Genomic DNA, 19,535 nt, shown 5'->3' with positions numbered 1-19,535 from the left:
TCCTATGAACAGTGACACTATTTTAGTGCAACATTTCTGTAAATGAGTGTCAACATACCAATGTAAACAAATGAGTATCTCCAATAGTGCTTTGTGTAAACAAAAAATAGGGTCTTCACCATTATAGTGCAATATTCCAGTAAACAATATATTGATTCTTTCAACAAACAGTGACAAAATTTCTGTGAAGACGTACCTGCACATTTTAGTGAAAAAACAGAAAAGGTTTATAAAAAAAAAAATAAATAAATAAAATAAAAACTTAGTATACATGCCAGGCCAATAAGTTGCTGAATGAATTTGCAATGAACCAAAATAGGCAAACAAGTTAGAGTGTTCGTCCAACTAAGTGTTGATTTACTTCACCATCACTTGTATCAGCAGAGGCGTATTTCATGCCTGCACCAGATTCTGACATCATTCACAGTGCTGCACTCCAAATAAAAGCTATTTGACCAAACCCGGGGTCGGGCTTAATTTTTGTCTTTTTAACACAGACTCTGGTTGGACTTGGGTCGGACGCTGCGCGGTAAAGGTGATGCATAAATGACACGTTCTTGACTCGCCATGTTGCTGTGTGTATCACATACAGTACAGTATGTAGAGAGCAGTTCTCTGAGCTGTGTGTTGCAGCAGTAAACCGGTAAATAGAGTCTGTTGTATCACATGAAGCTGCTTGTCATGTTTATAGGTATAATACAGAGCAAGTGGCTATTAAATAAAGCTGTTATTAAAGAAACTCACCTACATGTTCACGGATGTGAATAGTGTAGTCAGCAATGGGTTCAAAATTAAAGAGATCGCCTTTATTCTGATTCAGGCCGTATTCTGATGGCTACGAGCCGGATCAGGTCTAACTTTATAGGTCCAATTAAAGCTATCCTCTGAGGCTCTACAGCCGCAGTGCGCATGCCCGTGACACAGAAAGTTTTGTTTTCCTGTTTTCAAAAACTTTTTAAAAAATGTTCTATTTTCAAGCACCAAAACGCCATTGCCCTATAAATACAACGCCAAATTGCAACAAAACTTTTGCGTTTTCACTAGAAAATGTTCTCATGTCAACAGGGCCTGATTCTGAGGTGTGCCACACGGTACCTGGACCTGTCTGTGTGGCGATGATTATGTGTCAACACACACAACTCCAACTACAATGTCAGCAGAAGCTTCCAACAACGCCAGACTGCTAAAGGATATTAAGGACAAGGGAGACCATGGCTCCCAGTGCCAAAGCCACCCTGAAATGGGCCATCCAGTAGTCCAGAGCAGTCATGGCCATTCGGTAGGTGAGCACACACTGCAGGCACACAAACAGCAGACCTGCTGGAAATGCAACACCAGCACCCACATAGTGAAGAGATTTGGCGTGGTCGACCTGTAAGATAGAAGCAGAGAAATGTCTCAATAGCTGTACCATCACAACTGAGGCTGAATGATGTTTTTATTTACATAAGCTGATGTTTACCTGGAAATTTCCCACCATGACTAAACCAACAGCATTGGTGCAGCCCGACACCAATGCGCTGGTGTTGAGCCAACACTGGTGGCCGTGCTCGATCACCTGGGCATAGCGTAGAAGGCACACCATCACCACTGTAGGGGACATTCAAAATTCACAAGACGGAAGATGGATCGTTCCTCCTTTCTAACTTGATCAAATCAAATGTTTTAAATCTCTTCTATAACTGTGGAAACCTTTTCACTTTAGCACTACACTAGGTTACTATGTTAAAACCAGGACCAGGAGGCGGCAGTCTTCATTACCAAACACACATGACCCACAAATAGTAAATATAATTTTTAACTTAGTTTTACATTGATCTGATAAATCAGATCGGCCGATATTTAGCATTTTATGCAATTAATGTGATTGACTGTTGTGATGAAACCTTCTGTAGATGCTCCCATTGCTTCCCTTCCATCTCATTTACACCGAAGAGTTCTTTGCTCTCCGTGACACAGCTTTATTTCACTCACATTTATGCACAAAGGTGAAAACCTATGGGCAAACGGCAAAAATGTCTCGGTTGGAACTTGGAGCGAAGCAGCAAAGCGCCGAATTTCTTCCCCAGTCTACTGGCTCTGAAAGCGGGGAGAGCATCCTCTGTTTGTGTGTGTGTGTGCATGCGTGTTTTGTTTATTCACTAGGAGCATGTTAAAAGGGAGAGTCCTAGAGTCGAGCGATGCATTTTTGCTTTCACAGCGGAGACTTCTGTCTGTTTCAGAGCGATGGTGGACACAGAAGCGGATGTGTGTATGTAGAGTTGTCACAATACCAAAATGAGTAACCACGATACTATACAACAAAGTATCACGGTTCCAGGTAATAGCGCGATACAGAAGCCTTTTTTTCATTATTATTATTTTTATGAACTGCAATGTATTTGTACAAGTTAGAAATACTTATAGTGTTGTTTGGTGCATGATAAAAGTACATGAACAAAAGCATATAAGCAATAAAAAAAACTAATAAATTAACTTAAAATGTATATGGTTGGAAAAAAAAAAATCATTCAGTTTCCTTTACACATCAATTTATGTTTAACTAATATAAATAATTAACTTAGGATAACAAATCCACTGTCTTTTAAAAAAAAAACAAAAAAAAAAAAACAAACTACTTGACAATAATGCTTCTTCTCCAACATAATAAACCATAGTGAATAAGATACAATAAACAGGAACTGATTCCCTGAAAAAATTATGGGCTCTATTCTCCCATGTGCCCAAGTCCAAAAAGCCACACAGCGGCGCTGTTTTTGGCTGTGTGCTATTCTCCCCCTGCACTTATGTCAGTCGCTGCGTGGCAATACATTTTATTTGAAATTCAGCACCTTTCAGGTTACCCAAGGTCACTTAACAGTACATGATAAAACCACAACAACATAGTATAAAACCACAATAAAATTTAAGCTAAAACTGTATAAAAAGAACAGTAAAAATTAAGCTAAAACACAGAGACAGTGCGGGGGAGGGGGGGTCAGGTGGGAAATGCTGTTGTGAATAAGTGAGTTTTGAGTCCAGCTTTGAATTATGAGAATGAGTCCATGTTCCTGAGATCCAGAGGTAGTGAGTTCCAGAGCAGGGGAGCAGAACGGCTGAAAGCTCTGCTCCCCATGGTGGTAAGGCAGGCTGGTGGAGTGGACAGCTGAATGCGGAAGATGATCTGAGAGAGCAAGATGGAGTGTGGATGTGGATGAGATCAGTCAGGTAAGGGGGGGCAGTGTGGTGAATGGCCTTAAAAGTTAACAGAAGGATCTTGAAGTGGATGCGAGATTCAATAGGAAGCCAGTGGAGCTGGTGGAGAACAGGAGTGATGTGGGAGATAGAGGGTGTTTTGGTGATGATGCGGGCAGCTGAGTTCTGGACTAACTGAAGTTTATGGAGGGATTTGCTGGGAGACCAAAGTGAAGGGAATTGCAATAATCGAGCCGGGAAGTGACGAGACTGTGAACAACGATAGCAGCAGCGTGAGGGGTGAGGGAGGGGCGGAGGCGATTAATGTTGCGAAGGTGGAAATATGCAGACTGGGTGATATTATTGATGTGGGATTTGTACGGTAGAGTGCTGTCGAGGATGACACCCAGACTCTTAACCTGTGGGGAGGGGGAAACGGAGGAGTTGTCAATTTGGATGCAGAAACTATTGGATTTGGAGAGTGTTGATTTTGTACCAATGAGGAGAACCTCTGTTTTGTCACTGTTGAGTTTTAGGAGATTATGATTTAACCATAATTTAAATGAATGCCAAATTTACAGAAGACATTGCCAAGGGGGAGGAGGTAAATAATGAAGAGAATGGGCCCAGGACCGAGCCCTGGGGCACACCTGTAGTGACGGGGCAGGGTTTTAATTTAAAGGATTTGAGCTGGATGAACTGAGTGCGGCCGGAGAGATAGGATTTAAACCATTTATGGGTAATGCCAATGGAAGCTAGTCGGTTCAGAAGGGTGGTGTGAGATGGTGTCAAATACCGCACTCAGGTCGAGGAGGAAGAGGACGGTGAGGAGTCCAGAATCAGCGGCCATGAGGAGGTCGTTGTTTTTTTTTTTTTATGAGTGCTGTTTCAGTGCTATGGAGGGGGCGGAAACCAGACTGGAACTGTTCTTAAAGGTTATTGTGGGATCGGTGAGAGTGAAGCTGGTTGGAGACTATTTTTTCGAGAATTTTATTGATGAAGGGGAGATTTGAGACGGGACGGAAGTTATTGAGATTGGAAGGATCTGATTGGAATTATTGCAGCGGTTTTGAAGGATGAGGGAACAGTTCCAGTGATGAGCGAGGAGTGGATGATGGCTGACATGATGGGAATCAGTGAGGGGAGAGAGGCTTTGACCAGTAATGTGGGAAGAGGGTCCAACTGACAGGAGGACGGTTTGGACTGACGAATGAGGTCTGAGATTTCAGAGAGAGTGGGGAGTTGGAAAGTGGAAAAGGAATGAGTAAATGGGAAGGATTCTGATGGGATGGGGAGAGGAGAGTTCTGACTGAGGTGGTGATGAATGTTCTGGATTTTTGAGGAGAGAAATGACATTAAGGTTTCACGGGATGAGGTGGAGTAGAAATGAGGTGGCAGTGAGTCAGGAGGGCAGGTGAGTTTATTGAGGAGAGAAAAACAGACACTTGGAGTTACCTTTATTTGAACTGATTAAACTAGAGTAATGTTCGGATTTAGTTTTGGCAATGGAGTCTTTGAACTGGAGGATGTGGTTATTGTACGTCTTTGTGAATAGTGAGGTGGGTTTTTTTATGGAGGCGCTCGAGTTGGCAACCTCTGGCTTTCATGAGCCGGAGATGGTGTGTGAACCAGGGGGCAGGAGTGAAGAATGTAACAGACATAGATTTTAACGGAGCCAGGGAGTTGAGAATGGAATTGAGTGTAGTGTTGTAATGCATCACCAGTTCATGAGAGGAGAAAGTGATCAGTTATGTGGAGTTCATCAGTTTTACAGTCAAGAGGGGTGACACCGGAGCAGCAGAGTAAATCAAGAATGTGACCGTTTGAGTGGGTGGGAGTGTTGATATGTTGCTGAAGACCAAAACTATCTAAACAGGATGTAAAATCTCTGTTAAAAGGATGATTGATGTTGTCCATATGAATGTTACAATCTCCCAGCACTATTATTTTTGATGAAAGGGAGGATAAATGAGTGAGGAAGGCTGCAAAGTCATTTAAAAAACTCACTGTTGGATTTAGGATTGCGGTTAACAGTTGCAATGATGGTGGGAATAGGTCCGAAGAGTTCACATACTGTGGATTCAAATGAGGTGAAGACCGGGGCAGGCACAGGCGAGACTTTTATGGTCTCGCGGTGAATTATCGCAAGACCTCCGCCCCGGCCAGAGTCATATGGTTTACAGGTGTAAACAAACCCAGGTGGAGTGGATTCAATGAGCTCGGAGAAGTCGTGTCCTTGTTGCTATGTGTCGGTTAAACAGAAGAAGTCAAACTTACGGTCAGTGATAAGTTCATAGATGAGTTGTCCTTTACTGGTGAGAGAGCGGATGTTTAACAGACCGAAGTTGATGATGGCGGAGCAGCGGTCGGCAGCAGCACTAGCGAACATGAAGTCACAGTTTGATCCACTACAGTGAAACAAGTTGTCATATGTGGATGAGGAAGGACACAAACTGTTTCCACACATTAATGAGGCTCAGCTCAGGTCGCTTTAAACTATTTATATTTAAAAGCCAATAGTTCTTTTTCACTGCAAACATCCCTCTGTATTAAAGCAAGATGCTCTGCGGCCGGGTTATTTCCTCATATCTCCAGCTCATCTAACTCTGTCACGCTTTACAGCGATGATGATTATGATAGTGATGAAGGTGATGATGATCAAGGAAAGAGATTTTAATTGTGACTCAGTCACACTGCAATAATCTGATCAATGATCTGATCAAATCAACCTCTTACACTATTTATCAATGAAGGCGTTTCCAATTAAAAATAAACTTTATCATATTCACAGATTTCAATGACATTTACAAGAGTTGGGAAAACTCCATGTTCCGTGATTTCTAGACAGCCCAAAAAAAAATGACATCACCGCCTCCTTTCTTTCAACCCGCCTTCATTCACACATACACGCTTTTGGTCTACCTTACGCACAGTGGGCATGTCAGGAACCTGGACGCATAGGAGAGAAGTACGTAACTGCAGGCGCACAAAAAAGCGTTTAAGTCCAGACAGCAGAATAGACCCCTATATTTGTATGCATTTTCTGGGTGACATCACTAGTGTTTTATGAGATTGTATGTGATCCCTCCTTTGTATGTACATACTTTGTAAATATTGTTTGTACATTGTAAATATCTCTAAAAAAAAAAAAAAAGATTGCTCTGAGTCGTGCGGAAAAAAAAAACCAAAAAAGTGTTCCCTCCTTTGGCTCCTATAGCTTGGTGGCAGCGCCTGCACAGTGGATCTCCTATTTCTTTACCATCTATGCCTCGTTTAAAGCCAAAATAGTTCCAAATGGGACTTTGCAGTTTGTTTTTTTTTTAGGAAAATTAGTAATGCCACTGATGTCGACACCGCCCCGGCAGACTCGCCGCTCGGGGCCGGTGGTTCTGCCATGTGTTGTCTCATGTTTGTGACTGTAAGCCATGCGCGTGTTCCAGACAAGACAGACCTTAAGCTTGTTCGTTTTGAAGCGAGTTTCTGTCAAAGCGGAGCTACCTTCATGGAGTTCGTTCTTGCCGGCAGAAACACACGAATAGCCAATCAGCTAACAGACGGGTGGACCCAGCGTGCAGAAACAGCGTATCATATCTCTGGACGTCACCAGTAACAGGCAAACAGCCAATCATTCAGCAGCTGTGGAGTTTGGTTGCAGTAGTTGCCATGTTGGTTTGTTTTCAAGTGAGTAGCGTGCAGTGAGCTTAGACTGTGCAGTGAGAAGCCAGTGTCATCTACTGAGTTACATGTGCACGACCAAAAAATTATTTTTTGCTTAAAAAAATTTATTCATATGTTTATTTTTGTTTTCAAAGTGAACGGACACGTGTTTTATTCGTTTATTGGTTTATGTTAGGGTTAGGGTTATAATCTTAGTACTGAAGTAAACTCAAACAGTGACACCGGAAGGAGAGTAGAGGCAGCCGCTATGTAGCGGGAACTGGCACCGGTAGAATCATAATCCATGACAGTACCGTCGTGTAGAATTTCTAGTAGGAACCATTCCAATTTGGCACCTATATCATGCAACTATATGTGTATGTTTTTTTAAACTCACTGAACGGGCTAACAATCCTGATTGTGTAAAGCCTATTTTAACTTTTTTTTTTTTTTTTTAAATGTCTGAATAAATGAAAACTCAAGATACATGTAAATGCAATTCGTTGCTTTCCACCCCTGCTACTGTGTATATATATCTTCAGCCATCTTTTATAGTAATCACAAAAATTACATTAGCAGAATGGCTTTGTACAGGATCCACATTAAACCCAGTCTGTTCTCATGTGGTCTGAACCAGTAAAAAAAAAAAAAAAGACAAAGCAAAAGAATAAGTTTGACGGAAACTACTTTCTGTGTTTGGAGAAAGACAAAACACAAATAACTATTTTTAATAATATGGGAAAAGCTACATTTCTTTGTCACTATTTAAATTGATATATATGTATACCATGCAAACTCCAAAAAGGCTGAGGCCTATTTTTGAGGCAGCATTGCTAACCTCCAAGTTATTTCTCCATCATATACTGGACCACACTTATTTCAGATCTCTTTAAATATAACCCAGGCGCCACATGTTGAACACTACTGACCACAGAAGGATCATTGATCAATGAAAATACATTTTATATACTTATAAACAAAATACTAAAACTGCAATAAAGCTTCAGTTTATGACCATGTACTTGTGGATGGAGTTTTCTTCAGCGGAGGCCTTACCCATGAAGGCTCCAACGTTTCCAATCAGACTGAACAAGCAGCTTTCAGGAGGGAAGGAGCCGCATTTACTGTGGGACACGAGGAGATGAAAATTAACCCCAAACACATGTAAGTTACTGCAAGAATCATTCAACTCATAATAATCTGAGGAGGTTTCTACTCAACATTGGGCACCTTTACATAATTTTCTCCAGGCATAAAGGTTTCTATTGTTCCTAGAAAAGTAGCCTATTTATTTAAAATTCTAATTTAATTAAAATGACCAACTTCAAACTCGAATAAAATCTGTATTATGGCAGTGTCAATCAGTGATTTCTTAGTTGATTAATTGTGTTTCTTTTTTTGGGGAGGGACAGCACACATTCATATTCATACACAATACAGTGATGTAAACATGCCGGATTTAGTAAAAATTGTCATTGATAGTCCCTTACATTTAACATCACAAAAACAACATTCACATACATTGTATACACATCTACCTATAAATGCAAGGATTGTGTGTGTGTGTGTGTGTGTGTGTGTGTGTGTGTGTGTGCAGCAAATATCTCCCCGACGCGGTGCGAGTTCGACCTGAAACTTGGTCAACGGGTTCCAAATACCCCAAGTGTGTGTATCTGTTATTATGGAGTAATTTGATCATTTCTAAATGTTTACTTTTAATTTTATTTCACTTCTGGACGACCCAGAAATGAAACCTATTCATCTTTTGACCTCAGGGTGTGAGGGAGCGCTAGCGCACCATCTATATCTATCGCCACTTCCGGTTCCGGCTGATGCGCGCACTACATTGGGATGTACATGGTGAACGCACACAGAGCCATTGAGAGAGAGTTACGATTTTGGTGTTGCAAAACGTTTATTTTGTCGTGGTACTTTCGGGTCTCTTTCTCTTTCTCCCTCACACATGCGCACACACACAAAATTATATTATCTCTATCTATTTGTACTGCTACCGTATTATTGCTATTCTTTTTTTGTATTATTCTTTAATCTTATAGTTACTGGTATTCTCATTGTATTATTATTATTGCTATTACCTTATTATTTTATGTTGTTATTGTTTTTATTGTATTATAGTTACTGGATTTTCATTACATTATTTTGTTATTGTATAATTGTACTACAATTGTATTAAAGTTATTGCTATTCTAATAATTACCATTATATTCTTTTTCATTATTATAGTTACTGGTGTTCTCATTGTATTATTAGCATTGCTATATTATTATTATATAATCTTATAATTATTTATAATTGTTTATTATTAATATTGTTTTTAGTGCATTATTATATTATTTTATCGCAATTATTACCATTAATATCATTATTATAACATTACTTTTATTACTATTACTACTTTCACTATTAATATTATATCCTTATCAACATATTTATTATTATCAGGGCTCTACACAAACTTATCCAGTGTTGGCACTGGTGTGACCAACTTTTTCTGTTAGTCGAGGGGGTGTACAGCATATAGCCATGCATGCTGATGAATAGTTGACTTAACTGGCGTACCGTAGTTACCGTGTCTCTCTTAACAACCTGCGACAAATTATGTGCAAGAAGCGCGCGCGCATGTGTGATAAATAACGCACGGAGGAGATGGCACGCACGCACGCACACACAGTATTTATAATACAAATATACTAAATGAGTAAAATAAAACTAAAAACTAAACAATATTTATGCAAAAAGTACACAAAATGACAACAGAAATGCATTAAAATATACAAAAAGGCTCCAAAAACACACAAATTTACTCCAAAAAACATACATTACAGAAAAATACACCAAACAACAACAAACATGAAAATACACAAAACTAAATATTTATACAAAAATACACAAAATAACAACAGAAATGCACAAAACTACACTAAAAAAAAATACAAAAATACACAAAAAGATTCCAGAATCACACTGCAATGGCAACAAAAAACAATAATTATACAAAAAATGCACAAAGACAACAAAGATACAAAAATACATATGACTTCAAAAACATACATTACAGAAAAATACATCAAAAAAAAAAAAAGTAAGAGTAACAAAAACAATAATTATACAAAAAATGCACAAAAACACAACAGAAAGATACAAAAATATGCAATTATACCCCTTATGCTCCCACATGAATGCATACTTCCGACCGGCACTGTACTAGTCTCTCTATGAAAGCAAGGAACGTCTGTGTGTGTGTGTGTGTGTGTGTGTGTGTGTGTGTGTGTGTGTGTGTGTGTGTCTGTGTCTGTGTCTGTGTCTGTGTCTGTGTCTGTGTCTGTGTCTGTGTCTGTGTCTGTGTCTGTGTCTGTGTGTGTGCGTGTGCGTGTGGGGCAAATATCTCCCTGACGCGGTGCCTGTTCGACCTGAAACTTTGTCGACGGCTTCAAAATAGCCCGAGTTTGTGCATCTGTTATTTTAGAGTAATTTGGTCATTTCAAAACATTTAGTTTAATTTTATTTCACTTCTGGACGGAAGCTTTTGACCTCAGAATGTGAGGGGGCGCTAGCGCACCATCTATATCTATTTCACTGCACAGCTCCTCACCCGAGCAAGAGTCACGTGTGCAGCCAGAGCCAATCGCTGCACACACAGCAAAGCAGACACGGACTGTAAACACAAGAGTGAGAGACAAGAAGATAGTTTAGACCGAAACACGGGAGCTCTCTGAATAAATCTTTTGAAACCGTCAGCCACTGGTCAGTCTTTTGCAGACACGTTTCCCATTGTTTAAACCATAGAACTGTTGCTCAATAATGCGCTGTTTCACTAGAGTCGGACAACTGCACAAAAAGACAACTGAAAGAATAAAAAATACACATGACTCCAAAAAACATACATTACAGAAAAATACAACAAAAATATGAAAATGACTCAAAATACACAAAACTAAATATTTATACAAAAAATACAAAATGACAACAGAATCACACCAAAATGGCAACAAATACCTATAATTATACACAAAATGCACAAAAACACAACAGAAAGATACAGAAATACACATAATGACTCCAAAAAACATACATTACAGAAAAACAGACCAAACAAAAAAATATAAAAGTGAGTAAAAAAAACAACAACAAACACATTTATCATGTTCATGTCCCATCAAATTAAACCAGAGAAATCGCACACGCTGTTTTATTCTGCACCCGAAAATAAACCCCTTTTCTTATCTGGTGATGATGTCATTTCAAAACATTAGTTTGACCGTACGCTATTTAGACCCGACGGACCTCACCCGGAAGTGATTGACAGCAATGGCTGCTGTGTTGAAAGCTACACATTTCTCTGCAAAGCGTGTGTGAGAGAGAAAAAACATATTACAGAAAAACACACCAAACGACAACAAAAATATGAAAATGACTCAAAATACACTAAACTAAATACTTTTACAAAAAAATATACTAAAATGACAACAGAAATGCCCAAAACTACACTAAAAAACAAACTAAAATACACAAAATTACTCCAGAATCACACTACAAATGCAACAAAAAACAATAATTATACAAAAAAATGCACAAAAAGACAACAGAAAGATATAAAAAATACACATGAGTTAAAAACCATACATTACAGAAAAATACAACAAAAATATGAAAATGGCTGAAAATACACAAAACTAAATATTTATACTAAAAATACATAAAACTAAATATTTACACACAAAATGACCCCAGAATCAGACTACAATGACAACAAAACAATAATTATACAAAAAACAGCAAACATTTATGCACAAAAAGACAACAGAAAGATACACAAATACACGACTTCAAAAAACATACGTTACAGAAAAATACACCAAACAAAAAAATATAAAAGTGATGATGAAGTCATGCACATGCCCCATAAAATTAAACCAGGAAAATTGCACCCGCAAATATACCCCTTATGCTCCCACATGAATGCATACTTCCGACAGGCACTTTACTTGTCCAACTAAAAAGCAAGGGACGTCTGTGTGCATGCGCGTGTGTGTGTGTAGCAAACATCTCCCCGACACGGTGCGAGTTCAACCTGAAACTCGGTCAACAGGTTCCAAATACCCCAAGTGTGTCTGTTATTTTGGAGTAATTTGGTCATTTCAAAATGTTTATTTTCATTTTATTTCACTTCTGGACAGCCCCAAAATTAAACCTATTCAACTTTTGACCTCAGGGAGTGAGGGGGCGCTAGCGCACCATCTATATCTATTTCACTGCACAGCTCACTTCCGGTGCGTGCACGAGCTCCTGTGGACTTCTCTTTTGAGGAAAAATAATTTTTTACTGTTCTTTATTTGGTGATGACATTTCAAAACGTTTATTTTCATGTTAGTTTGACCTTTCGCTATTTAGACCGGACAGACCTCACCCGGAAGTTATTGACGGCAATGGCTGCTGTGTTGAAAGCAGCACATTTCTCAGCAGCGCGCGTGTGTGTGTGAGAGAACCAAGGGAGGAGATTTGAGTCCAAGGTAGAGGCACACACGCGCGCACACACACACAACTAAACAATATTTATACAGGAAGTACACAAAACGACAACAAAAATGCCTCCAAAAAACATATATTACAGAAAAATACACCAAACGACAACAAAAACATGAAAATGACTCAAAATACACTAAACTAAACATCTGCTATTTTGGAGTAATTTGGTCATTACAAAATGTTTATTTTAATTTAATTTCACTTCTGGACGGCAGCTTTTGACCTCAGAATGTGCGGGGGCGCTAGCGCACCCTCTATACCTATTTCACTGCACAGCTCCTCACCCGAGCACAAGTCACGTGTGCAGCCAGAGCCAATCGCTGCGCACACAGCCAAGCAGACAGACTGAGAGAGGAAGATAGTTTAGACTAGCATTAGCCGACCAAACTATCTGGTTCTTCAGACAGAGGAATGTAACGTTTTTGTGAGCCGATGGGTCCACAACACGGCACCACTATGATTGATGTTTGTTCTGCGCAAGAGACAGAGAGTTGTGTTGCAAAACGTTTATTTTTCGTGGTACTTTCGGGTCTAATCGGGTTAAGAGATAACGCACGGAGGAGATATAGGTAGACACACACAATATGTGCATGACGCATGTGAAAGAGGTAACACACGGAGAAGGTGGACACGCACGCACGCACGCCGTGGCTCAGGTGGTAGTGGGTCGTCTTCTGATCAAGAGGTTGGGGGTTCGATCCCAGTACCTGACTAGGTGTCGAAGTGTCCTTGGGCAAGACACTGAACCCTAAGTTGCTCCCAGTGGTCGACTAGCGCCTTGCATGGCAGTCCTGTCCCACTGGTGTGTGAATGTGAGAGTGATTGGGTGAATGAGCTGATATGTAAAGCGCTTTGAGACTGCTTCAGTGTGGTGATAAAGCGCTATATAAAATCAAGTCCATTTACCATTTACACAGACAGAGGTTTCAGCTCATTCCTTGTTACGTGAAGGTGTTCTGTTACTCATTGATCTCACCACTGCACAAGCAGATAGCTGTGACTATGTCTGTAAATAATGCTGTGCTGTCCTGTGAGCAGCACGAGACAACCTTACAATTTGTGCTGCTTGTTCTAGGTTTTTTAGTTGCATATTTGATTTGATTTACAGTTTGAATACAATTGTTAAAGAAAATACTTCAAACCAATGAAGTAAAGACCAAAAACTTGAAACAAACCCTGGCATTTACTTAAGACAGATTGTTGTACATCACAAATAACCATTCAGGCAAAAAACACAGAGCACTGAATAGTGAAACTCAGCTTTCAACAGAGACTACATTAAATTTAAATGAGGGTTAGACAATTAATTTTAGTAATAAAATATCTCGAGAGACAGTTTCAGCCCTAATTCGTATACAAGACAAAAAATATCTTAGTGTCCCAATGCCTTCATACATCAGTGCCTTTGTACTTATCTATGGTTTGAAGATTACGGTACTTATTGACTTAACAAGAGTAATTCATGCATCTTGGAAGTAAATCACTGCCACAGCAGTACATACCTAAAGGGCCGTTTGTGACAATACAAGTTTGAAAATTGCAGAAAACAAAGAAGAGGACAGAGAATCAAGTCAAGCACACCTGATGAGGGGAATGTCTTGAACGGTGCAGCATGTCTTGGGAAAGCCAGGACGGGGTAGCTCCTCTGTGCATGTTACATTGTAGGACCTGCAGCAGTAAAACAATGAGCTCACTTAAATCCTAAGGAAAATAATGGGATGGTGCGCATGTTGGAAGAAAATGAAAAAAAACAAGAGAAAAAAAACTCATACCAGTTCTCCACAGGACAAACATGGTGATTCATCACAGCCATGGCATACCTGTAAGGTAAAAGCATCTCAATGTACCCGAGGCAATTCAGCGTTCTCTATTTCATGAACCATCACTTGATATCAGATCACTGCCTGTTTGAATACAACAGGGTGCATAAAACCAACACTATTTATAACTTCAACTTACACAATCCATATTCCTGTGATGGAAAAGGCAGAGAGGCTGACAGGCAGGACAATCCAGGCAGTCATTGGGCTGGCAGTGAGTTGGCTTTGTCTTAAGCATGGGGTGAGAGGGGAGGATGTGGGATGTGCAGGAGTGGCAACACGACACAAGAGATCAGGGAAGAAGACAGGGCAGGACAGGGGTACGGGGCCACTGGCACAAGGAAAACACAGGGGGGTGGGGGGCATGAGAGGACAGAAGGAGTAATGGCACAGCTCGTCGACTCCACAGGGTCTGTCAAACCAGCAGCAACCTGTGAGTGAAAGTGTCTGGATCAGACCACTAGAATCATGTCTGTGTTGGTAGTTGCCCTGCAAGCCACAGTCACTATCATAATTACTCAAAACTGTCAGTTAATACTGTTGGTGGAATGGTGGTATTGAATGTTTTCCCTTTATAGTTTTTTTCTAATTAAACTATTCTTTAAGCTTTGGTTCTGGTATGTCAAAGCTTAAAGGACAACAAACAAAATGATCATGTTGATGATAAAAAACTGGTTTCTATGAAAGGCCAGAGCTTGCCATTTACTTTTGCTAACTGAATTTGGTGCTGAACATTCTCTACCTCCCCCGCGACCCCGAAAAAGGAGAAAGCTGGGTTGGAAAATAGATGGAGGAAGATTCTGGAGTCTGGACGTCTTCAAACTTCTACACACTAAGTCTAACACTGTTTGAGTGCAAAGAGCAAAACAAATAAAGACAAAGCACTGAACAGTTAACATAACTGTCAAGTCTGTACCAAAATGTGGCCAAGGTCGAGTTAGATATGCTGCAATACAGCCTCAATCAGTTTACAAGGTGCAAGGTTCCTTTTCAAGAGTAACATTGAGTGAGCTAACTGCAATCTCTGATAAATCCAAACAAAAGTTAGACTATTAAAAATGAATCACGCCAAGAAGTTTTTATAGCTCAATACAAACTACGGCTAGGGTAAAAAACATGAAAACATAGTTTGCATATTCTGAAGTGTGTAGTTTAGGGATAGTCTATTTACAGAGGAAAAACCATGAGCAGTATGTGGAATCTTTGAGGTTGGTATAGAACAATTACGCTCCCCGTTTCAAACATGACTTACTTCCTGTTGCCCTGTCGTTCACCGGCATCCTTGTGAACGCGCATGTCTGTTTCCACTCTCCCTTTTAGAGTCTCGCTTTTCCACAACGTTGTTCCTTTTTTGGCTTGCTTTGCCATGTAAGCAGTCATTCCTTATGCCATGATAGGGACTTCTCCAGCTGAAACGTCCGCCATTCACTACCGACGGGATGTGAACGCGCTTCGACTTTTGTGGAGCAGCCAATAGTAATGCCCAAAAAAGCTCGCAGACCACTTGGTTTTGCCGGAAAAAGAGCGTCATGCTCCTGGATTTCTTGAAAACAAAGCCAAGAGAAGGGGCAAAGGTCCATTGTCATCTCAGAACACTTTAAATTACAATATGCTGAAAGGTCATTATAGATTTTTGACCAAATGACTTAAAAAAAATCTTACATTCCTTAGCTTTAAGCCTGAAAAGAGCATAGGCAATAAGAAAGAAACAAAACTCCATAGTAACACGACAGCCAGCTGGGTAAATGCAGCCATCAGCCAAGCCGGCGTGGGAGCTCAGGTGAACGCTTCATAGCAGCGCAGCTGATGTTGTGACATGGTTATTTATCTACTCACTGTTTACTGTAAGACCTCTGCGCATGCCTCCGCGGAACCAAACAGTATTTTTGTCCACCGCGCTCGTCTTCCTCCAGTCTCCAAGCTGTCAAGGGAGCTTAATGGGTGGGCAATCTGACGATATTAGATCCAAAGTTTGTCTCTCTGCCAAATCACATCATTTGCTAGTCAGGCTCATATCAGCACTACAGACACATGTCGAAGAATTATTAGGCGTGCAAAGTACGCTCCGCTCTCCTCTATGGAATCAGATTTGTGTCAAAAAGACAAGCAAAAATTTGTGAATAGCAAACAAAAAATAAGACTTTGCCAAAAAAGTAATCTAAAAAATAAAACATATTACTTGTAATTCTTCCATATCTTGCTTTTTTGCTCGCGATTCCTCACATTTTGCTTGCAATTCTGACACAAACGAACCGTGTGGGTAGAGTTATTAGGAGTAATTGGCTAATTGGTTTTTGAAGGAGAACTCAGTGACCCGGACGTTGATTTGTGTCTATGCTATCTATCTTTACGGCGGGGCAGTGTCAGTCCCCAATCCTTTTGCGGGCCTGATAGTTTCAGCTATTTTAAAGGCATGAGCGAAACACGAGTACATCCGGTAGGCCTATTGTATGTCAGTTTGTTTACTATTTGAAATGTTGAAACCTTGCTATTTAAAAATAATTAGTAATTCATGTTTTGAGTTAACTCCCATTTATCTTGGTTTTTATTAGATTTTAATTTCCATCCACATACAGTATAAAGGGATATTATGTGTATTTAAAGACTAAAAGTTGATATAAATGACTCCAATTAGTAACACTAATTAGTAACAAAGTTTTATTACTCAGCTTTTGACCAATTATCTTAAGTGTAGTCATGTGGTAGGTTACGTAGTGCTTTAAGCTAACAGTACTGTCAAGGCTCAAACATATTCGGGCAGACACCCACAAAGTGGAACTGCGGTCAAGCCAGCCGTGGTTAGCGTTTGCCAGGTCAAATCAGCCGCATGTTGTTTTCTAGTGCGTGAATATTCTAACACTTACGGTAATCATAACGACCTGCTGGTAGAGACTGAGGGTCAGACTGCAGTCTCACAATCAGACCCCTGAAAATCACGATACTTTTACAGTAATAATTATTATCATCTTCATTAATAAACTGAAGATATCACGAAGGTATGCGTCCAGATTTCAAAGTAAAGGACATTTCAGCCAAATTTGACGTGGAATAAATGTGTTATTTTCCATAAGTAGTCTATGATTCATATACTGCTGAACTTAGTACTTCTTAGACTACGTGCATGCATAATATTGACTACTTTTAATGTGTATTTTTTGAGTAATCCTGTCAAAATCCTGTACAGTTAACAAATTTAAAGGTCCCATATCATGCTATTTTTCACCCATCTCCATTTGTTCTAAGAACCCCAAAAACATAGCACTTGAGGTTCATTTTCCCAAACTCGTCTGTTTTCCAGAGTTTTAGCCTTCTGAAAAGTCACTTTCTACACAAACGGGCTGATTTGTGGCCTACTTATGCATATTCATGAGTGAACGTGTTTATAGACGGGACACTGACTTCCTCCTTGCATATTCAATCAATCAATCAATCTTTTATTTTTATAGCGCCAAATCATAACCAATGGTATCTCAAGATCCCTGAGGGGAAATTGAGTGACAATGCTGGTCTGTTGCATCTTTATATGACATAAATAATTAAAAAGGAGCAGTCGAATAATCCATGTCAGTATAATTTATATCTTCCCTTTAATTGTATCTTAATTTATTTTTCACATACATTTTTGTTTAATTATGGTTTTTTTTTAAATTTATTAGTATTTTGTTTCCTCACAGGAGTTAAAAACTAATATTTTTGGAAAACAATTAAATAATATTTCTAAAAAAATTGATGTGGAAAACAGAATTTGGAAAAAAAATAAAATGCATATGTGTTTAAATGTATAAAATATTTTTAAAAATCGTAAATCGAATATCTGTCAGAAAAATCGCAATTAGGTTTTTTGTCAAAACCGTGCAGCCCGAGCATGCAAGTACTAAGTTCAGCGGTATATTAATCATGGACTACTCATGGAAAATTAGATTATTATTCCACGTCAAGGTTGGGTGAAATATCCTTACATTTTTACATAAATCACTTTTTTTTTTTTTCTTTTCTTTTCTTTTTTTTTTTAGGCAAAATCGCCCAGTCGTGGTGTCAGCTGTTTCAAACCATCGATCGATACATACACACATTTTCACTTTTATTTACCAAACATACCAGTTGTGGAGGAAGATCAAAGTGCCTAGGGGGAACACACAAGGTCTCAAAAAGAAAATGTAAATCTCAGGTAATGCTTACAAATTAACCTGGTCTCTTAACTTTAAATATACCATATGAACCCTTTCGTTTTTTTTTGCTGTGAACTACAGTCCGATGATTTTAGCTAAAACCCCCAATATTGGTATCGGCATCAACTCTAAAAATCTTGTATCGGTGAGGTTCTACGGTGAACAACAGTGACTGCACTCACTAAAGCTTTTGAAACAACGTCAAATACTTCATTCTTGTTGAGGTAGAAACATATTGCTTTGTGTGCATTGCAGCAAGAAGAGTACTGAATAATATGTACAATAAAAGCACAAACTATGTTGCTGAGTCGCAACAAAGGAGCAAAGTTAACTGCTGCCTAAAATTGACCTTCTTTATGAGTACACCCTTAAATCCCGGTGAGAAATAAGAAGTATGTAGTTATGTCTGTTATTTAGCAACTGTGGAACACGAATTGCGCTAAACTCCAGTCATTGACAACATGAACTGCAACAATGTGCATTATTAGATAACCATGAATTTCAATAGCATTTATACGATTTATTAACCGAGGGACAAACTTCAGAGCCGACCGAGAACTACAGGCTCCGTTAGTGAACCGGGTGTTCCACAAAAAATGGTAAGGTAGACTATCTTCTACCCATGTCTCCGTTTCCAGTTAATAGAGCAGACAGTCAGAAATGTCGCAATACTTAGCTACGAAATGTGATTTATAAGCCATTTGTTCTGCAAAATTCTCTTTTAATAATAATAAAAAAAATTGCAGATTATAGTAAAAAAAAAAAAAGTTCCGTCCGAAATGCAAATATTATGACACGGTGAACGCATCTGCACATCAATCTCCACGACGAGTAACACAAACGTATTAAAATGGCCACCAATTGCGCTACAGCACCAGTGCCGATGTTGTTGTCACCGCTAGCTTCCAGCGAGCAGGGGTTAGCTTTCTATTTAAGCCCCGCTCTTTGATTTCCGCTAACACAAGCAATGAACGATAACCCCAAAAACGTAAAAGGTCGAATAACATACATGTCAAAAGAGTATAGGCGTACAAACAATTGTTTTACACATACCTTCCACTGCTATGTCAACCACAGACCGCAACAACATTGATTTCCCTTTAAAAACAAAAATGGTGTTTTGCAGTAGCGTCAAAGTGCTACCGCTTCAGATTTTCAGAATAAAAGT

At 39.4% G+C, this 19,535-nt stretch overlaps 1 protein-coding gene across 5 annotated transcripts in view; it reads right to left on the bottom strand.

Moving 5' to 3' along the window:
- Positions 1–19,535, bottom strand: part of tmem150aa (transmembrane protein 150Aa) — a 23,892-nt gene extending 4,357 nt beyond the window's left edge. Inside the window, exons 1-9 of one of the 5 annotated variants that reach the window (XM_028456640.1) lie at positions 19,421–19,485; positions 16,035–16,178; positions 15,451–15,741; positions 14,338–14,629; positions 14,151–14,198; positions 13,960–14,046; positions 7,888–7,955; positions 1,463–1,590; positions 1,195–1,372 (exon numbers count right to left, since the gene is read on the bottom strand). In XM_028456640.1, coding sequence (XP_028312441.1) covers positions 1,195–1,372; positions 1,463–1,590; positions 7,888–7,955; positions 13,960–14,046; positions 14,151–14,198; positions 14,338–14,629; positions 15,451–15,478 — 829 coding nt within the window. In that variant the 5' untranslated portion in view covers positions 15,479–15,741; positions 16,035–16,178; positions 19,421–19,485. Of the gene's footprint in view, positions 1–243; positions 1,373–1,462; positions 1,591–7,887; positions 7,956–13,959; positions 14,047–14,150; positions 14,199–14,337; positions 14,630–15,450; positions 15,742–16,034; positions 16,179–19,420 lie in introns of those variants that run through there. The other 4 variants (XM_028456642.1, XM_028456643.1, XM_028456639.1 and 1 more) reach the window with 4 other exon arrangements.

The sequence above is a fragment of the Gouania willdenowi genome, chromosome 9 (assembly GCF_900634775.1).
Source record: "Gouania willdenowi chromosome 9, fGouWil2.1, whole genome shotgun sequence".
Lineage (NCBI taxonomy): Eukaryota > Metazoa > Chordata > Actinopteri > Blenniiformes > Gobiesocidae > Gouania > Gouania willdenowi.
Note: the sequence above shows the minus strand (reverse complement) of the source record. Positions and strands in the feature narration are given on the sequence as shown.